A 21886-nucleotide genomic window follows, 5' to 3' on the forward strand; every position below is an offset into this window, starting at 1 on the left:
TTTGGTGCAGCATTCGTGCGAGTTCCTGTTGTATGCCATGGGGTGATCATAGAAGCAGGTGCACCACCAATTCCGGCTTTGAGGAGTGCCCGTTGAGCCATCTCCTTGGGTACTAGTATCAGCCATGAGCAGGTTGCCGTCGCAGCACAGACAATAGATCAAAGCGATCGAGTATATTGACAATGTCCGTAGTACGCTACATCGCGCGAAGGACAACGCGTAGACCACCGTGACGCGACGCGCGTCGCGCACCGCGGCAGTCGCCCGTGATCGAGTCACATGCCGGTTCTATTCAGCCAATCAAAGCTGTGGCTGATACGCCTGGGAAAGACGACAGCTGTCGGAAATCCGACAGGATCAGTTACGGCTGCCGGCTCCGGCCATTCCTGAACGCAGGAACTGCGGTCGGTCGGTCGGAGGCACAACACTGGCGACACCGCGGGCAAACCAGGTTTTTCGGGCTCCGAAAATGCTAATAACATCGGTCCTCCATGGGAACCTTTTCGGAGAGCTTGACTGACTCCGAAAATGCTCCTACATCTCTCATGTTCGTAGCATGTTCGCCGAAAACACGCATGTTCGGCCTCCGAACATGCTGAAATCGGCTGAAACGCATCATGTTCGCAGCATGTTCTGACAATATTCGGAGTCCGTAAAGGTTCCCAGGCGGGACCGATGTTCGTAGGGGTTTTCGGAGTTCGAACAACCTGGTTTGCCCGCGGTGCGACGCGCGTCGCGCACCGCGGCAGTCGCCCGTGATCGAGTCACATGCCGGTTCTATTCAGCCAATCAAAGCTGTGGCTGATACGCCTGGGAAAGACGACAGCTGTCGGAAATCCGACAGGATCAGTTACGGCTGCCGGCTCCGGCCATTCCTGAACGCAGGAACTGCGGTCGGTCGGTCGGAGGCACAACACTGACGAGGACGGCGGGAAGTGGCAACGTCCTAAGATAGCGTATCACGAGCCTCCAGAGATGAATCCCAGGGCAAGATGCGCATATGCGGTCAGAAGCTGGGGGAGGAGCCTTCTGTTTGTGGCAGTTCGTATACGCATTTGTGCTGAGAATGCCTTGCTTGCGGGGCCGCGTGTCTCTAAGGTACCAGGTGTAGTACGTGGATGTACCGTACGAGGCTGTACCAGAGCATTGCATCTTCTTTCACTCGTTGGGAAGTACAAATTGCTGCCAGTATATTGGCATTACTTACAAAAAGTCCATACCACGTAACGCGGGCAGGTCTAGCTTCCATAAATTTGGTGTCCTTCACTTGAGCACTACAAATTGTGATGATCTGTACCACGCATGCACTTACATAGTCAAAGGACACGCCGCCACTTCGTACGTAAGTGCAAGCATTCAGAATCGCCAACGCAGTACTTGTTTGTGAAAGGCTGCGAAGGTCATGAGATTGGTGAAGTGCGCATCTGGATTTATATTGCCTACTCGCAGATGGTCAGTGCCGTCCCCTCATCGAAGGGTCGATGATAGTAACAAGCAATACCCACAAAAGCCTCCAGTTCGGACGGCAAGCGTTGGGCTTTTGAGCAGTAGAATGGTCCCTCACATCTGAACATCGATCTGAACCATCGTGTTAACGAAAGACAAGCGGAACATGGTATGCTCACCGACTGTCAAGATATATCATCTAGTCGCAGAGCCCAGGAACGAGACCATAGTTACTTCCTCCGAGTACGGCCACTCACATCGATCCATCGTTCCGAGCCCTGTGAGCATCTCTTTTTGGTCAGCAACGGAGACATGAGCCCTGGAAGTCCGATCGTAGCATCATACACATGGAAATCACGGCGCGTTAGCATCCCGAGGCGCGACCTGAATCTTTCGTCCGAAGAGAGTACACCTGGTGGCGAGGCACAGCAGTGGCATAATGTCATAAGCGCGGGGGGCATGCTGTATCCATACATTTTGCAGTGTGTGTAGGAGCCGAAACATAACATAGCAGAGCGACAGAAGACAAATCCGCAAGCACAGCTCAACGGCCGCCCTTGCCACCCTTCATCTGCTGCTTCGATACACGGGGTGCGGTCGAGACGGGTGCGCGGGTCGCAGGCTGGTCGAGAACTGTCAGCAGCCTCCAACGATCCGACAGATCCACAACGCACCTTCTTCTCCTTCTTGCTCTCCTTGTCCTTCTTCTCCGCCTTGGCCTTCTGGATGGCCGCCGTCCGCGCCGCCAGACGGGCCTGGGCGCTCTGGTTCCTCCGCGCGGCGATGGAGTTGAGGTCGGCACCAACGATGCCACGCTGGTGCTTCACGGTGCGGCGCGAACGCTTCTTCGCAACCTCCTCCGTGATACCCTTCTTGTGCATCCGGCGGTACACCTGCGTCCAGGCGATCTTGCGGGGGTTCTTGCGCTGGAGGAAGAGGGACTCATTCTTGCCGTTGGCGAAACGGAAGATCTACGGGAGTGTGAGGACGCGAGGAGGGGATGGATAAGAGGCTGCGGACCTTGTTGTCTCCACGGACGAAGAGCTTACCCTTCGAGGGGTAGATACGGTAGCCGGAGAATGTGTCGATCTCGACCTTCTACACTCCGTGAAGTCAAGGTCAGCTATGTTGTGACGCTGCAGACGGAAACACACGCACCATCTGTACCAAACAACGCACGGGGGGAACAAAGTCAGCGAATGCCTCTCAGTGGTTTGGCGGCCCAAAATGCGAAGTCGGCGTCATCAGCCACCTCCATATGCCATCCACCCTCTTCCAACAGCCATTCTCCTACAATCTGCGTCTCATTCGAAGGCCATCGTCTCCCGTAACGCCCCAGACACAGTCCATGCAGAATTTAAGCAGAGATTCGTGCTCACCTTGAGGATTTGCCGGGGTTGCTGTGGACGATGCCCTCACAGCGCTTGCCCGCCTGCACCTCCCGTACAAATATTTGGCCTCGGTGGCGCACCGGTGCATGGGCGCTTGTCCCACGTCCAACGTCCGCACGCCTTGCGTTCTTCTGCTCACTTGAACGACTGCGTTTCCTCCATGTCGAGAGCTCGTCCAAATCGCACAAGAACGTCTACGAAATATTCCCCATACCAGGAGCGGTTGACCTTTGCTGGGGAAGACCAGGCAAAACCGGACGTAAGCGGACGCTTGTCTCGCATCGCACTGTGAGATGGCGACTACTTAGCTGTCGTTGAGTAAATCTCGTTCACATCTCGAATGGATGTTTTAGACCAAAAATCACGCAGCCACTGTGCGCCCTCTGCTTTCGTGTGCACAGTGGATGGTGGACGACAGTGTCTTGACACCGTCGTATTTAGAAGCGTCGTCGTTGGCTTTGCCCTAAGTCTGATCACGGTCACTGGGCTAACTGTCATTCCACTACCAGTCTCCGTTACTCTCGCAGTCCTACACTACAACACTTGCGAATGCGCACCGTCTGGCCGCAGGGCAAACATCTGAAGTCCCCCGACATCCACGGGATGGTGCAGTGCCGCTCTGGAACACGGCGTGTTCCACCGAACAAGGTCGCGCGAGACATCCGGAAGAATATGATCCGTTGTATGGAGTCGTGGAACAATATTGTGTCTGACACCCTCGCTGACGGTGAGCCATAACCCCGATACGATTAGGTTAGTATTGACACACACGGTCTTCGCCTCAAGCCTGACCGCGAAAGTCGTTCTAGTAAGTCAGCCAGCTCGACGTGCATTGCACTTACTCACAAGTCCATTTCAACCAGACAATGTCGGTCGTTCAATATGGGACGACGCAACATGCGATGCCGTCGTGGTGCACGATTTCCCCAACTCGATCAACGCACAGCCATAGCTCACGAATGTCCAAAGTGAGACCTCGCGAAACCGTACCGCAGAGGTCAATCTAGGCGTCCCCAGTCACGGCGTATTACCGACGGTTTGACGCAGCTAAACTTATAGCACCAACAATCGGGCAGCGACTGAGGCCCGTCCGTCCAGACAACAGGTAGCTCACGCGGATCTACTCAACATATAAGTCGTCCAACACAATGCTGAGCGACCTAATCCTCGTATCGCTCATCATACTTTCTTCCTCTTTACCTGTATGGCGCGAGAAGGTGGCTGGTGCCCGTGTCTCCCTCCAGAAACGCATATCGTTGACTAGAGTCAACGGCACCGTCGATCGAGACATGGTCATTCGTCATAGGGATTGGGTTAGGACGTACGTGCTATAGATTCCTTGCCATTGCAATTGATCGGGGCGAGCGTTGACGCACTTGTCGTAGGAAACATCGCAACAACGCCGTGTCAATCGACTCTGCTTCGAATGTTGAAGACTATATAGATGACGGAGCGCGCGTCGTAGAAACCGCACCCACATCAAAGATCGGTTCGAGGCGCATGCCACCTGGGCATATCTCGCTTTCGACGCACAATCACGGCCCACCGAATGGGCCAGCGTGGACTGGCACCATATGGATCGGTACACCAGGTCAACCGTTCCTCATCAACTTCACACCGGTTCCTGCGACCTCTGGGTACCGTCTTCATCTTGCTAGGACTGCTCCGCGTCCAATTTCTACAATGAACACAGTTCGTCTACGAAAAATAAGCAGCCTGGGACATTCAGCCAAATATTCGCCGATAACATACAAGTCTCCGGCGACATATACACAGACGTAGGTATGTGCGAGTTACACATTGATTGTTTCACAGTGCTATAACGCTGAATGCCCAGTGAGCGTTGGTGGCATACAAATCAACTAACAAGCCTTTGCCGCTGTTACCAAGATGTTTGAAGACGATACTGATGCTGACGGTATCATGGGCCTATTGTTCTCAGGCGGATTCGTTGTGACCGCCGCGGGCGCTTAGCCTCGGTCACCACTCGGGGTCACCAAATCAGGCATGCGCCACCGCCCTCTTCACGGGCGGTCACCGCCTGGCCGCGCTCTGCTCCACCCGCGGTCACAACAACTTTCGCGGGCGCGGTCACCAACTCGCAGGGCGCGGGCTCGCGCTAGACGCGCAGCCAGATAGGGTAATGACGATTATGTCAACCTATTTTCACGCCACACTGCGCGTCTTTGGCAGAGTAAGCGTCTTGAGTCAGCTCTGGGTAGTGCACAGACAACGGTTTCCGGCACCGTTCCTTCAGCAACAAAAGCGAAACATCTCCTCCAAAGAATATTCAATACTAGTACAAACATTGAGATATACACACAACCCATATATAAGCGGCTCGTGTCGTCTTGCTCGCTGCGGCGAACGGCGCTTGAGCGATGTATTCCGGCGTCTAATCAGAGCCTTCAATCGCGGGCTTGCGGAGGGGCATACTCTACATTTGAGCTATATACACATTGAATGTTTTGCTATACCACGAAATTCGAGACGTTCTCGCTGTAGCAAATGGCGGGTGCTTGAGCGGTGTATTCCGGCGCCTAATCAGAGCCTCCAGTCACAGGCCTGCGAGAGGGCCATAATGCAGCATTTAAATGCACTCTCGAGCCCATAGACTGATCTCTATATTCAGGCTATACAGAATACATGTTTCTCTATCCCACGAAATGGTATGGGTGGCTTACTGGCATTAACTGAGCTCTTCCGTTGGGGCTACCCCGTGGGCGCTTACAGGGCATTCTCGCGGTCACAATGCGATTGTGACCGCCAGCGAGCCAGACGCGGGCGGTCACAATACGGTTGTGACCGCGCGCATGCGAGTCCCGCTGGGGTCTTCTCGTTCCCTACGTGGTGCAAACTGCGCGCAGTACGTCATATGATTCCATCCCTACGCACATACTGAGCTACATTCAGAATAAGTTCCTTTACAACGCGATCGACCAGGGCATATTAGCTAAAGACGTCTTCGGCCCCTATCTTGCAACAAGTGGCTCTGAGCCCAATTTCGATCCGTCGAAATACTCTGGCGACGTAGAGTATCACGATATTGTCCATTTGACATATCTAAATAGTGAGTCCGACCTTCCCACTGTACAGCAGTCTCTTCTCTTACGGATAGCCCGCGCATCAGCTCAAACTTGGGCGTTGCTGAACATACAGGTTCCGACGGCAGCATATGTGAGATCGCGATCTACGGGGATGAGCTCTACTATGGCGACAACGTTTGGCTGTTTGGGGACAAGTGGGCATCTCTTCGACCATTCACAGGAAATGATAACTCCGTTGCAGACGATAATAGCCGGCAAGCGTCGATGGATGCCGTGCAACCTGGTAAACATACGACACAGCAGGTGTTTACTGTTGCTCATCACCAAGCGCGTAGTATAGGATATCGCCTCGCTATAGTGCCGGCCACGTAAAGAGCGAGTCCCCTGTCACGCAGCCAACTTGCAGGCGTTTGTCAATGGATCGCAACAGCATCGGAATGGAATGCAGCCGAGCTTCGCACCTATTTACAATTCGATAGCGCACGCCTCCTCCTGCTCTTCTCTGACAGCTCTGCTATTGCTGTGGAACGGGTTGCCTCGCTGATGCACGGCATCCTCTCTGCATGCGGCTTCAAGCGTAAGCGGATTACTGAGGTGCGATTCGGTGAGTCACTTTGCAGCTTGCCCACCGATGGTGTCAATGAATGCGTGGAACCACCGAAGCTGGTCGTACCCACAGCTGCCTTGTCAGACCCGTAGTTGAGATCAACCAGTCCAGGTCTCCGTGTAAGTGTGCTGCACATATGATAAGCCGAATAGTAGTACACCATATACGTGCGTACGGTAAGGTCTAGCTTATTACACTGTATGTTCATTGACGATAGGATATGATAGAGCATTATGGTAGGCGTTTCTCCGCCATGACACTCGATCCCAAGTCGAGCCTCGTCCCTTGTGCATTCAATACGAGATGCCGTACGTGCCACTGAACTTGAACTCGCCCGTATCAGACCAGCGAACGTTGACATGGTCGCCAGTGATGTAGAGCGTATTGTACCTGATACGCGCGATGAAATAATCAGTTTTGCATACGAAGGGATGGACTAAACTAGAACACCAACATCGCACTGCCTTCGCACCGGCCGATGAGGTCCTGGAACTCGTCCTTGGTGAACTTCTTCTGCTTGAACTTCGGTGGGCCGTCTAGACCCATAAGCACCCCGAAGACGGCTGGGTCAGGACAAATTCCGTCATACGTCCACTTCGCAGAGTTGGACTTGCAAGACGGCCTCCACTGCGAGGATATATGAGAAAAGCGCGACGCAAAACCTTGTAGACCCACCTTCATCTGCTTCTTGATACCACTCTGTGCGGCCTTCCGGACCTTCTCTGCGGCGTCCTCTAACTCTTCCTGTGTCTTCTGTCTCACGCTCACGACACCGCCGCTCCCACTCGCGTTTGTACCCGCGTCCACCTGTCCTTCGAGATATTTCGCGTACTGGGACAGTTGAACTAGCAGTGCCCGCACGTCCGCATCGTCCTCCGGAATTGGGTATGTGTCCCGACCAGCTAGCACAGCAGACGCGAGTGCTGCCGCAGGCGCGTGGTCGACTGCGCTACGTGCCTTCTTAGATGACCCCGCGGCCCCGTCGGTAGACTTGCGTTTAGGAGGCATCGCTCCACCCGGTACGGAATGACTTGCTGTGATATCTCGCGTAGACAGGCAAGAGGACTCCGAAGAGGTCGCGCGGTGACACGTCGACGCGTGCGGTCACGCGAGCGTGGTCGCCACCTGTCACGGACTCACCGTGACAGACAATGACTCTGTCTTGAATCGCTGCCAAGTACTGCCAGCTCATATACGACCGCCCTCCTCCCCTCAAGATCGTATTCAGAATCTGCCTGGGGGAGACTAACTTAGGACCAGACTGAAGTAAGTGTGCATACTGCCACACCATACCGGTACACTTGTATGGAGGTCGGACTTCATCGGTGAAGCTGAAATGGTAAGTCTCCGAATGGAATGGACATATCGGGTCGGCGAGGCCGCTAAGTTTCCAATGCTCCAGGCCAGTCGCTTTCCAGACGTACGAGAGACGTGAAGATCTGTGTTCGAGAGCCCAGTGATTGTGATCTGTGTGGTCCCGTTGCCGCGGCGCGCTGTCTATGGCTTAGATTCGAATGCAAAAGTCAGTCCTTTGTTCTTCTGCATCGCATGGCCAATGTGTGAATTGTAGTATGTCGGCAGGATGGTGTTTGCTAGTTTGAGCGAGGGAAGCTGCGCACGATACAGAGGAGTTCGTTGAAGCGCCGGAACCAACACTCCCTGAACTCCCGCGCCACTGTTTTGACGCTACTGAACGGTGACAACAGTCGGGAGAATTGGAAGTGTGGCTGGACACGGTGTTTCAGCCAGTCAAGATCGTCTGTGATGACCGTCGTCAAATTGTGTATGAATAGTGCGTAGATGCAGAATGCAAGGACCTGAAAGAACGGTTGTGCTGATTTTCATATATTTGCAGTGCACCTATACGCCCGACCATTCCCCAGCTAGGGAAGGGCCTTCTACTAGGCTGGCTACCTGATGCACAAACCGTTGACTGGTATCTGTCATCGGACTAGATTATGACGGTTAGCCAACAGGTTTGACTAAGTCCAAAGCGCAGCGACGGTGCGTGTGTTATCGAGACATTGATACAGTGCGTCCCGTCTTATAACCATGTGCACCACAGGTTCGGGTCATGGTGTCCACGGTGGGAGAACAGCGGCCGGTATGTTTGATATTGTAAACTCCACCCACGGGCAATTACTGCCAACTCGAGTAGCTAGGTGTCTCAAGAAGAGAACGCAGGGAGCGAAGTGGGGGAACCGGACCTGGATACAAGCTTTGGAACACTCCCATGCGAGCCGCAACAGCGATACGCATGAGAGGACACAAGACGTTCAGGACATGGCCACACAAGCGCGTAGTTAACGGTCAGTTCATCCCCCGTCTTGACGATTAGTTTCAGCGCTGATCAGTCGGACCGATACCAATCGAGTGTGTCACCGTTTCCACCATAGCCTCGACACTCAGATACAAGCACGCTTTGGTGGACTCATACCCGGAAGTGCAATGTGGCAGTCACACACGCCTGGCCAATTTGGTCCGGAGCACTGGACAAAGTTCCCCAAAATGAGCGAGTCGCCGCGGATACATTTCAATGTGTCCCTATGGGTCCATTGACATGGAAGTAGCATGTCGTCACCGGCGCGAACCAAGGTAGGCGAGGGTTGGAGAACAAGGTTCTGATGAATGAAACTAAAATTCGCACGCAGGGGATTGTGTATATGGTCCGAGCGGACCGGTAGCCGCGTATACGAGAAGGTCCACCGAGGTGGCCGGATGTGCTCAGCGCTCAATGTCTAGGTCCGCTATTACAGCTGAATGCGCATTGCTTACAACTTGAAGCAAATAAGTGCAAGTATGCGGTAACAATTTGAAGTTGTATTCGTAGCAAGCGTGCAGTATGGCGATTGGAGACGCATTCTCGTGCACGTAAGGACGGCTTGGTAAAAACCTACTTCGTAAGTCTTAACAGTGATTACGTCGTCGTGGTACTGATGTATTACTATCAAAAGACCGGACGTCAACAACTACACTGCAACGTACGATAAGAATACGTTGCCACCCTGCACGTGGCGCGAATATCGACTTCGATGGACACTCGAATGCAGGAAACCGGTGGGCGACAGGCTGCATAACCTTGTCTGTGCGCGCAGCTGGCACATTGTCGCGGAGGACTGTCCCAGCCCTTACTTGGGCCCACCTTCATCTGCTTGACAAGCCTGCGTGGCTGGTGGACCTGATCGCAGCCGCTACCATGATTCAGGCTAGAGACTATCACGAGTTGCATAGTCCCGTTACGCGGTGAGTCAGACGAGGACCTGAATTTGAATGTGGCCCCCGCTCTGACATCCTGTTCTGCGCCCTGCGGCCAACATCTAGGATTTCACAGCAGCGTGTTCGCTTCGCTGAACCGCGGGAAGCTGCGCACCACAGAGAGGAGTTCCTCGAAGTGCTGAAACTTACACCTCGTGAATTCGAGTGTGCTGACTGTCCTGAAAGACAGCAGCATGCGAAAGAACTGGCGATGCGGCCTGGCCCCATGAGTGAGCGAATCGATGTCGTAGACCTTGATCGTCTTCAAGCTAGGTACGCAATGAGCGTAGAAGCAGAATGGAAGAATGTGAAGGAACGGATGCTTCTTGTCTTCGTGTACGCACAAAGTCTCCACGCGGGCTAGCCTTTCTGTGCGATAGGCTCCAGATTCGGAGGACGTACTGTCTTGTGTCGCGGGATGGGCCACATGCCGAAGCGTCGACATACTGGGGATATTCAGAAAGCGCCCCAGGTGGTATTCGCTAGCGGGCCGCCAAGTCTTGCAAGTCAACGCGCAGTTTAGCAGCGACAGCGGGTCATCCCATTGAAAATCGATGATACGGTCTGTGAGCTCTGGGGGACATGCACTTGCTGAAGCAAATGACGTATCAACGAACTGCGTAAGTGCCTACCGGCTCATCATAGAGAGGAGCTACTCACCCACGTACATCGGTCAGAGTACCAGCGAGGCCAGTGTACTCGTCAGGAAGCACCTATATCGGACTGATGTGGTGGCCGGCCGCGCGCCCACCCATTATCGAGGTCTGCTAGTGCTGAATGCCGGTGGTTCCGTGAACCACCGTGTCACCCACCTTCTGAATTCTCATGCAGGCATGGAAATATGGTCGGTATCAATGGCAGATCAGCGGTCCCAGTATGGAAATCGTCGGTGGAACTCTGGTGGATCCTATGGAAGGTGCGGCGTCATGTCGATACAGGGGTCGTGAGGGCCCGGTGTATTCATCTCCAGACTTCTCAGCCTGTGCTCAACTGACTTGGTCCTAGTTAGTAGGGTATCGACACATCACTGATATTGTCAAGGACGCCCGAATCATCTGGCAGTTACCTCAGTCGGAGGAAAGGATAGTGAATGCCAGTACCGAAGTCAAAGGACACCGACGCGCGCTTCGAGTGGTCTGCTGGCAGACCATATATGACAGCCACGCTGATCGAGCCACATACTCCCTATTCCAAATAGGCTACAATGAAAGCGAACTCATCATGGCGGCACAGTCGAACGCGGCGTCAGACCGGAACGACCGATGTAGGTGCTTGTAGGTCCCTTAGGAATCGACTGAAGTCTTCCATCCAGCCCCTACAACTCTCAAAATGGTAATAATGGAGGTCTCGGACTGTCACAATGTGTCCACCAACATGATCTTCTCCAATGATAAGTAGTACCAGTGTCTCCGAGCGCTTGCGTAAGGTTTGGCCCACGGCAACTCCGAGTCCGACACCTTCCAGTCTTGGGGTAGGGGGCATCTGGCATGTGAGCCCCACTGATAGCGAATGTGCATGGATATTATCATCGGACGTGTGGACGGCGCGCTTTTAGGTGACTTCGGAGGACAGGTAAGTAGGCTCACTTATGTCGGACGTTCGTCCGTAATTAATGTAGGATAAAAGAACCTATAATTGAGTGCCAGCTGGCGCTGTACGTCCACCCATGTCACGCAGCGAAAAGAGTTTGACAAACTCTCGTGCGAAGCACTAGCCTCTCATACGAGTGATCACGAGGGAAGAACCCATAGCTGTCTCAGACTGTCCTTAGTCAGGACTTGATAGGTCCCCCGCCCCAAAAGCCATGCGAGAGGCTGAACGCCCGAAATTGCGTGAGGAGCGCGTGTTCGCGACAAGATCCTTGAAACAATTGATCCATGCGCCGAGGGCCATGCTTGCGCATGTCCAGAGCACTGGCTGGACGCCGAGCACGCCGTCACAGTAGTCCTGGGGCCACGTCATGTTTTGGATACAACGACGAACACCTTTGTCAGGCCTAGTTGAGGGGATACGAAGAGGCAAACGTGGCCGGTAGTGCTGTGTTTCAATTCTCGAGAGCACGGACGGCCTGAGGTTGCGGAATGGATTTATCATTTTGTCCACGACGCCTGGATGCTTTGTCGGCGTCTGCCAGTGGTGCTGCAAGGTGCCATCTAATGGAGCGACGCATACATGAGCCACCGCGCGAGGCGCTGCGAAGGTGAGAGCTGTCTCGAAATACCCATTGTGAGTTTGAAGGAGAATCTACTGACGGAGTCACTCACCCTCGACAGACCCCGCTGGCAGAACACTGCAGTCCACTTCCACGTCGCCTGCGCTACCGGAGCAAGCACATCCCTTGTTCCGTGCCATGAATGAACTTGCGGCAATTTCTGTTGGATCATGCTTGCTCCGGTGGAAGGTGTCTAGTGGGGCTCGGTGCGCGTCGGAGACAATGACGGCGCTCAATTGTGGTAGAGCGTGAACGATGCGGAGTACGTCTGCAATCCAGGAGAACCGCGAGTTGAGGATACGGATGACGGTTACTTTGTTGAACGACGACAAGCAAGCGTAGATCCTGTGATGGATGGCGCAGCGCGTCCAGTCGACATTGTGCAGCTCAATCGTCGAGAGGCGGGGCAAGGAGCGTCCTGGGAGATGGAAAGGAAATACACGTGCGAAAGGCTTCAACTTGTGATCAACGATGATAAGCTTCTCTACAAGAGCGTAGAGCGCCCTCGACCGCCTCCTACACAGAAGGTGCGACACGCGCGTGAGCTCGGAGAGGTCGTGTATTTTCAGCTCAGTGCGTCTTTCAAGTCGAGGCGAGATCATGACGGACCACGCCCTACAAGTCAAAGCGCACTTCGATAATGTCGGAGGGTCGTCCCAGAGATAGTTGATAATGCCGTCGGCCAACTCCGGTATGAAGGCAACGCTGGCCTCTGGCATCTACTACGCGTCAGTGAGACATTTCTGCTGTGTTGTCTGCTACTGAATATACTTACTCACTAAGGTCTCGTATGACATTCAACGGCTAGGGCTGTAACTCACGACGAGTGCGCCTCGAAACCAGTCTTTTGTCTCTTAGATGATAGAAGCTGGAATCTCTCTGGACACCCAGGCAGTGTTGTTTTCCACTCTGTAGGACGGTTCTGGGGCGCCTACGACGAAGTGGTGGGTCCAGTGTTCATGGGCGATGCCAATGCCAGAGTGTCGCGGTACATGGATGGACTTACGGAGAGAACAAGACTGTCGCAAGCTGCACTCAACGCTCATGATTGGCATGGACATACAAGTTCACCGTGCACAAAATGAGCGCTGCGCATGCCTGCGGCCGGCCAGAGTGCTTCCGGGAAGTTACGAAACCGGAACGGGTGTACAACTTGTGATGGGCACTTGGGATGCCTGTACTGTACTTTGGGCAGCAAACCGTTAGGATCGTACAGCATAGTCACTCAGTCTATGGCAGGAGTCTAGTGGGACGTCGACGACCATGGTAGCCAGTGAGTGACAGTCTCAGGACTGGCATGATGCTTGAAGTCTCCAACCTAAGCGCCGACGGGTCACGATCACGCGATTTGGACGCGTTGTGCGAAGATAGCGTACTACTGTAAGTTACGCGTTATGGCCATTATACTGCCGGCTTATGGCCAGGCGTGAGACCGATGTAGTATGTTGAAATAGAGAAAAGAGTATGCTTAAAGTAGTACTTAGAGGAGCCTGAGCCACTGGCAGCTTGAGGCCGGGTGTCATGGAGTGGTTACTACACGTGTACACCAGTACTGCGGTCAAATGGAAAGCTCTGGGCCTCCTCCTCCATCCGCTCCCCCAGTGGCAGCCTCCACGAGCAATGGAACATTGTAAACCCAAGCTTTGTGTATCGTCTATTCTCCAGTTATTGCAAGTCCACGCGGAAAGCCAGTCGCTTGGAACATGGCGCGCGTAAGATTTGCAATTCGGTGCCGGTGTCGTTCAAGCCTCTAATCCACCAGCATAAGTAAGTAGTCGCTGTACTGGCACTGGCAGCCCGCCTGCGTATGAAATTTGGATGCTGTCCGGATGAGTCCGGAATGGGCGCGCAGTTAACGTTGATACGAGCTTTGATAATTGTAGCGAGAGTATTGCCGCACCTCAGGCTGTCTCCCGTCCACCTACAGGCCTATGCGTGGGTTTCGGTAGCAACTGGTCGACTGTCGCTGTGTAACAATGCGCGACCAGGATATAAAGAGTATACAACAGGCCAAACCACTACACGTATTCCCACGAAACCACACGTGTTGCAGGGTGTCGAGGTGTTATTGCCACTCGACACGGAAATGAATCGGTCAAATGAAGTTCTTCCGCGAGTAAAGTTGACCGCTTTCTTGTAATCGAGGAACCATACATCACAGTCAAATCACAGTGCAGCATCGCGAGTGGGAAGTCTCGGAAAGTTACATGGATTGCTGACTAACAAATGGCCGTCACGTATCTAATACCATGGTGCAAGCTTGTCCAAGCTCGCCCCTCTGTGGCATGCACATAGACTCGTTCGCATACAGCGCACGTCGCAAGTACAGGAAGTACCTTATGTCCAGCACACGGCCAGCAAATAGTAGGGATACGTATAAACTCAAGACGTAGTGTTGAGGCGATATATGACAGCAGTGGGCAATTTGAAGAGCAGCGGGTGTCGCCGTTAATAAATCCGAACGCATCAAACTTACGTCGGTCTGTGTACATCCGCAGTAGCAACGGGGGACTCCCATTGAACAGGTCTCGTTCACTCCGCTGAACGATGGCATCCGCCCTCCTGTGTTATCCTTCCGCAAGTGTCGCTTTCCCTGGTCCATATACAGGCCTTCAAGATGTGACTCTGCTTGCGTGATAGCGTGATGTACAGTGCGTCCCTGCGCAACCGGAATGCGTACGTTGCCGTTGACTTGTGTCTGGCTCTGTCGATCTCCATCATCTGGTGGGAGAGATGGCTGTAGTATTGGATGTGATTCTTCCTGGACGAGGGAGATCAGTAACAATATCATTACGTAGCGACGTATTCGTACTTACTTCGGGGTCCTCGCACCAGTACATGCGCTCTGTCAGACGTTCATCCCGCCTACTCGGGCTCGGCATCCCACCACCTTCACTGAGAGCGCGTCTCGGAGTCGCAACTCTGCCAGGCAGAGACGGTGTCGACAGTGTATTTGCGCGCCGAATATGGGACTTCCTGTATGACTGTACTAGTAACACTGAAGGTGCGCGATGTCAATAATGCCTCGTCGACGCCTATGAATACTAGCCGTTACCTGTCTCCAGACTCGAGTGGTGCATGTCCTGATGCGCTTCCTCGTGGAGCTTGGGGTCCGACTCCGTGCCGACGAGCACGTTGTCTAAGGGCACGACAGACTCGCCGACTGCGTCGAGGTTGCGGTGTTTCCCAAGTAAGCGCCGCAGCTTCGGAAGATTGCGTGCGATCCGAAGGGCATGGGCGACGGGGCGGAGAATGCAGCGGTGAAGGCAGAGGGCTGTCACAAACGACAACTGCGACAGCCAGATGAAGAAGTCCCCGTGCGGGCGGAACGTCGCGCCATCGACACCTTCCAGGATCACTGTCGCAACCTCGGGGAGGAACTGTCCGGGCAGACATGTCGATAGTCTGTGGACGAAGGTGCCGGAAGGGTCGTCGACGATACGCAACAGTCGTACTTTGGCGAAGAGGCCGCGCGAACGCCTGAAAGTCAGGAGCTGCCCGATCAGTTTGAGCTCTGCGGCACTGCGGATCGTCAGCGTGGATTTTTGTTGCAGATGGTACCGGCTTCGGGGAGCCCATTTGCGGCAAACGAGAGCACAAACCAGGAGCGTCGGAGGGTCGAACTTGTGGAAGTCGATAATGTTCTCGGCTACCTCGATGGGAAGGTAACATGGCATTCCTGCGCATCTAGGAAGAGAATCAGTAAGCGACGACACAACATAAGAAAATCCGCTTCGCGCGCACTGACCGAGATGCTTGATTGACTGTTGTTCTTTGCGAAGTACGGTGTGCAATGGTCGGCAATGGTTGCACTCGCTCATATATGGCTCTGACATATCCACCGCCGGTGCTACTACATCGAATGGCTTGAGGGTAGGTGGAAGTCTTGTCCACCACATTGCCGTCTCTCCTCACGGCGACCCAGTTGTTGCGCCATGTTGTTCGGATTGATCAAGCGTTCAGTGCACCTGATGTCGGGCAGCATCCATAATGATAACTCATGGCGCCGATACAGCATTAAGGTGGACCACTGTTCTAACTGGGAAGCCATCAGCGCGCAATACCACCATGAGGACTGTGACCACCTGGGAACGTCGGCCCTATTGCTCTACTCTCGCGTGATGTGCGGTGCGTAAGGCATTCTATAGATCCACCATGATCATATTGCGGGAGCCTACAGTATTGTGGGATCCCTATCCGAGAACAAGTCTTGAATCAGAGTCAGTCACGCGGTCTTCAACAACTAGTAGGACTACACAGTACACACCACTGACTGTAGGCACGGTAGGTCGGCTAAGCTAGTCACGGGACATCATACGCGAGCAGGGCGCGGTCCAAGGGGGCAGATCGAGGAGCATAGCGCATGTAGGGGAAGCCGTCTATCGACGAATCGCAAGGCTCATGCACGGATAAAGACCCTTCTGCGTCCACCTTGCTGTCCTTGGCCCTCGACCGCACACTCATAGTGAGTAGCTATCTTTCGATCCGTTCCCAACGTAGCAGAGATTACGCATTCCCAGCAACGTATGGCTGCGGTGGAATAACTTGAGCGTAATGAGGGCAAAGAGCTTCCGTAGGAAATGAGCGTCCATTCCCATGCTGCAACCTCATGTTAGTTGTGATCGGGATTCGCGTGAGGTATTCTGGTTTGAAAAGGGCCCAACGAAAGTACCCGCAGCGGGTAATGTTTCACATAAAGCCGGCGACGTCTGCAGTGAAGACACGCCGACGGCTGAAGGCCCGCACACCGACTGAACCAAGGCCCGAAATGTCATTGACAAATGGTGCGGTGGGATGGTCAAGCCCGTCACGCTCTTCGAGAATTTCAAGAGGAACACAGTGCTACATACTGTGTCGATATGAAATGCGGGTGCACAACGTACCCGTGAACCTAAGTTTGGCAGCTCGGATATGCTGGCGTCATGCTCGCGGAAAGACTGCTCGCGAGTGGGAGCATTTGAGCTAGTCATTGGTAAAGGCAGAATTTGGCTCCATGGCATAGCGAGATTTGAAGCGGGACTCACCGTTTCCCAACACTAGTGCCTTTCATCCCTCCGGCGGCTACGTCAACGTCATGCTCTAGTGAAGAAACGCTTGAGCCGTTCGAATAGCATCGATGTACGGTGTAAAGGCGAGTCTATACTAGAGGGCCGAGTGTAGGGCGCGCGATTGCCAAGTAATAAGTTACAGTACATACCGTGAATACGATGCGCCGGTCGCGTGTCTGAGTCACGGTCGCATTCTCGATGAAGTACTTGCGCGCCGAGTATACCGCTACGACATGAGGCCTGAGGCTTTAGAAATGCTAGCTCTTCTTGCCCAAAATCTAGAGCGAGGAGGAGGAGGAGGAGGAGGAGGAGGAGGAGGAGGAGGAGGAGGAGGAGGAGGAGGAGGAGAGGTTTCCATTCAGCCGCAGTGTACACGTGTCAACTACCCGCGACACCTGAGTAGTGCACCGTGCACTGGAGGAGTCAAGCAGACCGTGATTCAGTGTTCAAATCGTTCATCATGGCCAGATCATGGCAGTCATGACGGTGAGCTGAGGAGGCGCGAATTTGCCACGAGCAGTGACTTGACTCCGGCCCGGCCCGACCCTCGCATGTACTTACTTATTACTTTTTTACTTCAAGTTAGCATCGGTTTATAAAGTGTCAGTACTTCAGTACTTACCTCCTCGTCCTCCTGAGGTCCTCCTCCTCCTCTTCCTCAGTACTGCTTACTAAGCCTCCGCTGGTCCACTCTACTATTGGATGATGCCGGACTCATCATCGGCAACCGACGTACTATACTACTGTAATTGAACCAAACGTCTGTTGATACGCTGCACGGAGTTACCGGACTGCGCGAAGTTGTAAAGTCCACCCACGTCAAGATCTACGTGGAGGATTTGTATTGTATGGACTCAGATCTAGATACCAGCGATTGAAGATGCACGATGCTCTGCGTGGCTCCAAAAAACACTTCTAAAACACAATCAGGTGCTGTAACAACCTCCAGTCATGAGATCAATCCAGCGAGTCTTTCCCTGTACGTCTACAATTTGAATGCCACTATCGTACACCTCCGGCAGAACATAACATAACAATAATCGACGTCCGAGAATCTCATAACAACAAGCGACGGATTTCAAGGCGTGAGTATGTCCAGTATGGTCTAGATATCGGTGGTAGAGAGGTATGGCGGCATACACGTTCGTGTCATACGGCGCACCGCGAACGCCGGTTGTGAAACGAGTGATTTCTTTCCAGTCTCTTCTGGCCATTCGCATCGCGGGATTGATTGCTACGTGTGTCTCTGACGTGTGATTTGCTCCTCCCATTGAGCGGTGTGAGAACGGCCCATGATGCCACGAGCGGACTGCGACAAACGCTGCTTCGCCCGCATCGGAGACTGCAGACCAGAAGTGTCCCCGAGCGGCTTGTGCGCTTGACTCCTTGACGTCTGCCGCAGCTGTTCTGTGCTTTCCGGCGGCGGGCTCGCTTCCGATCGCTGATGCGACATATCCTGCGAGTGCATTCAAGAGGACTATTATGAACAGCTTCTGGTGTCGCTACGTGCGTACTGACCTCGGGCTCTTCGCTCAGCTGCTTGTATAGAATCGTACGCTCGGCCGACCGTTCCGTGCGCCCCGTCTGTGGAACGAGATCGCTGTATGCGCGCCTGAGCGTGTCGCTCGGGGCGGCAGGAGGGGACGGAAGCGTGTTCGCGCGCTGGATATGCGGTATCTTCTGCAACGCTGTGCAACGAAGACGGCTTCGTTCATCGATCGGAGACAGTGACCTTCGTCCGACATACCTGCTTCCAGACTCCGGTGCTGGTGCTCTAGATCTGGATGGGCCCTCATGTGCAGCTCGCGCAACTCGGCGTCGGCGTCGGTTCCGATGAGCACATTGTCGAGGGCAACGACAGTGTCGACAGGCGCGTAGTCCCGCATGCGGTCGGAGAGGGGGACAAGTGTTTGCTTCAGCTTTGGAAGGCCTCGCGCCATGCGGAGGGTGTGCGCAACGGGGCGCAAGGCGCAGCCGTGGATGCAGAGCGATGTTACAGAGGAAAACCGTGAGAGCCAGGTAAAGAAGCTGACGTGCGGGCGGAATGTCGTCCAGTCCACGCCCTCGAGGAGCACCGCCGCCACCTCGGGCAGGTGCTGGCCAGGCAGGCACAGCGGCAGCGAGTGGAAGAAAGGGGTAGACGGATCGTCTATGATGCGGAGCAGCCGTACTTTCGCGTAGAGGCCCCTCGAGCGCTTGGAGACCAAGAGGCTTCCAATGAGGTTCAATTGTGCGGCACTGCGGATGGTCAAGGTCGGCTTCCGCTGAAGATGGCATTGACTTCGGGGTGCCCAATCACGGCAGACAAGGGCGCAAGCCAAGAGGGTAGGGGGATCGTAGCGGTTGTGGTCAATGATTTCTTCTACGATCTCAATGGGCACTATACATCGCATTCCTACGCGCCTGCCGACGAAGTGGCAGTGAGGACGATGTAGCACAGCATTGCGATTTACTGCGGGACTTACTGGCATGGGTAGGGCTTGGGGCACGGTCTGCCGAGCTGTTTCCATACGCATACATATTTATGTGCCAATGGTGGGTCAGTCCACCAAGTGTTATCTGCGAGTGGCACCGTTGCACTGAACATTGACACGCTGGGCGCTGAACCGCAACTATGTCGACGTTGATTCAACACACGAATATCCCGTGCGCATGGTTGAAAGGGTAACGTAGTTTCTCCTGCTCATTCGCTGTACGAACCGATCTATGAATAGCAGCGTAGAGGAAGCGTGCTCGTGCCGCGATTTGCCTGTCCATTCAACAGACGTGCACTCCTGGTGGACGCATGTAAGTCCGATGGTGCGTCTGTGAATACCGACAACTTGAAGTACCGCGATTGGATGAAAATCCGTACGTCGTGTAGAGTTTTGTGATTCCACCATGTCCGATCACGACGCTAGTGGACGGTCCACCACGCCTCCAGCGACCGAAGTATAAAGACCTTTTGTCATGTTGCCGGACTTGCAGTCGCACATGCAAGACAAAGAGGTTGTCGTGTACTTGTTGTGCGATGGTTGAGTGCAGAGTGACTGACCTCGGAGTTGATGGTCGGAGTGAGAGGGCGAGGCGGGCGCCTGGTCGCGCGTGGGCGGATGGTTGGCATCTGTCTCTTCTCGCCGTCGTACTGCTCAGCTTGGTCGGCGTCCGTCGTGTATCCGGCCTCACTCTGCTCGCCGAGTGAGCCGTCTGTACTTGATCCTCCCCATCGCCCGCCAGCGCGCCCCGCACGGTCCCTCCTTTCCTTCTACTTCGTTCCGTATTTCTCTTATCCTTCTCTCTTCCTTCGCCCTCCTAATTCCGCCCTCGCCCGGCCTGCCGCCTACGTCTGCATCTGCGATCTAGCACGAGCCTCAGCCCGCCTGCACCCACCGCGATCCCGCCCGCGAGATCGAGATACACACCAGGCCATGTCTGCCTCAGCGTCGTCCTCCTCGCCCACCCCCGCCGCCGGCCCCAGCTCGCTCGGCGTGCGGCCAAACGGCGAGATTGGCAACGAACAGAACAGGTGCGTCGTGCGCCGCGTGCTGCGCCGCTGGCGCGCCCCGCGTTGCGCGGTCGACTCACGGTTGCCCTCCCCCGCAGCGTGGTGATCAAGGTCGGCATGCTGGGGGACTCGCAGATCGGGAAGACGAGTCTGATGGTGAAGTACGTCGAGGGGCACTTTGACGAGGACTACATCCAGACGCTAGGTGCGCTCTTCCCGCTCCCCGTTTCCGTGTGCGCGCGTGCGATCGCTCCTGGCTTTGGCAGGCGTGAATTTCATGGAGAAGACGATCACCGTCCGGCGGACGTCCATCACGTTTTCGCTCTGGGATCTCGGCGGGCAGCGCGAGTTCGTCAACATGCTCCCGCTCGTCTGCAACGACGCCGTCGCAATATTATTCATGTTCGACCTGTCGCGGAAGTCCACGCTCAACTCAGTGAAGGAGTGGTATCGACAAGCGCGGGGATTCAACAAGGTCAGTGCGCGTAGCGCAGCTTTTGTGCCGAACGCATGGCGGATTTGAACGCCCCATTTATACATCACCAGACAGCAATACCCTTTCTAATCGGCACGAAATTCGACACGTTTTCCACCTTTCCAAGAGACGAGCAAGAGGAGATTACAAAGCAGGTGCGTGCCTGTCCCACCGCGCCATCGTTCCGCTGTACTGCCTGGCTGACACCCGCACGCGTGCCCAGGCAAAACGCTTCGCAAAAGCGATGCACGCGTCGCTCATCTTCTGCTCGACGTCCGCGTCGATCAACGTGCAGAAGATCTTCAAGATCGTGCTCGCCAAGGCGTTCGACCTCAAGTGCGTCATCCCCGAGATCGACGGCGTCGGCGAGCCCGTACTCATGTACGTCGACGTATGACGGGCGCGCGGGGCTCGGGTGCGGGATGCGGGGTGCTTGGGGTGGGGCGCGAGATGCTGGATGTGGGTGTCAGACGGACTTGCACTAGATGTGAATCTTGGAACTGGAATTGGAAGGAAGGAACGGAGGTGCACGGTGGAATGGGGGGATGGTGTGCCGTGGCGAAAAGGTGTGATTGTCGCTCTTCCCGCCGATGTATTCAGTATTGAAGTCCACCGGGCCCTCCTCTTGTGATCAACCCGCTCCGTCGGCGCAGAAACGCAAAGACATCCCACCAAGAGGATCATCCAGGTCCTCGAGTCATTTCCACCTACCGCCAGCCACCCACCAGTCACGCTAGAGAAGCCCTAAGCGCCCATGTGCCGTCAGCGGACCACCCGCCTACTGTCCGCCTCTGCGCCGTCCACCCAAAATCGAATCGTCGGGCCCGCCCGCTCGTCTCGTCCTTCCCCGTCTCCTCAGTTCGTCTTCATATTCAGCTCTCGCATTAACGCACTATCTTATCCACTACATAACCACCAGCC

General features: G+C 54.6%; 7 protein-coding genes across 7 annotated transcripts; 3 read left to right on the forward strand and 4 right to left on the reverse strand.

The window, feature by feature from the left end:
* Window positions 1–1671: 1671 nt before the first annotated feature.
* C8Q71DRAFT_779072 (ribosomal protein L24e-domain-containing protein) lies at window positions 1672–2937 on the reverse strand. The gene is made up of 4 exons (XM_047924804.1): window positions 2605–2937; window positions 2467–2544; window positions 2121–2417; window positions 1672–2068 (listed from the first exon to the last, which is right to left on the reverse strand). Exons 1-4 carry the CDS (start codon window positions 2605–2607, stop codon window positions 1991–1993), a joined length of 456 nt encoding a protein of 151 aa, XP_047775045.1. The 5' UTR covers window positions 2608–2937; the 3' UTR covers window positions 1672–1990.
* A 569-nt stretch (window positions 2938–3506) lies between these two features.
* Window positions 3507–4851, forward strand: C8Q71DRAFT_779081 (uncharacterized protein). Its single transcript, XM_047924805.1, has 6 exons — window positions 3507–3564; window positions 3624–3645; window positions 3701–3750; window positions 3807–4158; window positions 4223–4619; window positions 4675–4851. Exons 4-5 carry the CDS (start codon window positions 3986–3988, stop codon window positions 4617–4619), a joined length of 570 nt encoding a protein of 189 aa, XP_047775046.1. The 5' UTR covers window positions 3507–3564; window positions 3624–3645; window positions 3701–3750; window positions 3807–3985; the 3' UTR covers window positions 4675–4851.
* A 657-nt stretch (window positions 4852–5508) lies between these two features.
* C8Q71DRAFT_850512 (uncharacterized protein) lies at window positions 5509–6578 on the forward strand (the record flags this gene model as incomplete). Its single annotated transcript, XM_047926729.1, has 5 exons — window positions 5509–5703; window positions 5751–5907; window positions 5968–6167; window positions 6220–6488; window positions 6548–6578. The coding sequence occupies 4 exons, from the start codon at window positions 5509–5511 to the stop codon at window positions 6361–6363; spliced, it is 696 nt and encodes a 231-aa protein (XP_047775047.1). The 3' UTR covers window positions 6364–6488; window positions 6548–6578.
* Window position 6579: 1 nt separating this feature from the next.
* Window positions 6580–7579, reverse strand: C8Q71DRAFT_276497 (uncharacterized protein). The gene is made up of 3 exons (XM_047917461.1): window positions 7167–7579; window positions 6946–7118; window positions 6580–6881 (listed from the first exon to the last, which is right to left on the reverse strand). The coding sequence occupies exons 1-3, from the start codon at window positions 7497–7499 to the stop codon at window positions 6785–6787; spliced, it is 603 nt and encodes a 200-aa protein (XP_047775048.1). The 5' UTR covers window positions 7500–7579; the 3' UTR covers window positions 6580–6784.
* Window positions 7580–14346: 6767 nt separating this feature from the next.
* On the reverse strand, window positions 14347–15794 carry C8Q71DRAFT_276747 (uncharacterized protein). Its single transcript, XM_047917463.1, has 4 exons — window positions 15707–15794; window positions 15014–15645; window positions 14775–14956; window positions 14347–14715 (listed from the first exon to the last, which is right to left on the reverse strand). The coding sequence occupies exons 2-4, from the start codon at window positions 15633–15635 to the stop codon at window positions 14491–14493; spliced, it is 1029 nt and encodes a 342-aa protein (XP_047775049.1). The 5' UTR covers window positions 15636–15645; window positions 15707–15794; the 3' UTR covers window positions 14347–14490.
* A 2582-nt stretch (window positions 15795–18376) lies between these two features.
* Window positions 18377–19678, reverse strand: C8Q71DRAFT_276907 (uncharacterized protein). The gene is made up of 3 exons (XM_047917464.1): window positions 19472–19678; window positions 18525–19409; window positions 18377–18462 (listed from the first exon to the last, which is right to left on the reverse strand). The coding sequence occupies exons 1-2, from the start codon at window positions 19591–19593 to the stop codon at window positions 18539–18541; spliced, it is 993 nt and encodes a 330-aa protein (XP_047775050.1). The 5' UTR covers window positions 19594–19678; the 3' UTR covers window positions 18377–18462; window positions 18525–18538.
* Window positions 19679–20100: 422 nt separating this feature from the next.
* C8Q71DRAFT_850515 (small GTPase) lies at window positions 20101–21403 on the forward strand. The gene is made up of 5 exons (XM_047926730.1): window positions 20101–20511; window positions 20589–20695; window positions 20757–20965; window positions 21037–21120; window positions 21189–21403. Exons 1-5 carry the CDS (start codon window positions 20414–20416, stop codon window positions 21360–21362), a joined length of 672 nt encoding a protein of 223 aa, XP_047775051.1. The 5' UTR covers window positions 20101–20413; the 3' UTR covers window positions 21363–21403.
* The last annotated feature ends 483 nt before the right edge of the window (window positions 21404–21886 follow it).

This window comes from Rhodofomes roseus, assembly GCF_022264815.1.
Source record: "Rhodofomes roseus strain CIRM-BRFM 1785 chromosome Unknown C8Q71scaffold_23, whole genome shotgun sequence".
Taxonomy (NCBI): Eukaryota; Fungi; Basidiomycota; class Agaricomycetes; order Polyporales; family Fomitopsidaceae; genus Rhodofomes; species Rhodofomes roseus.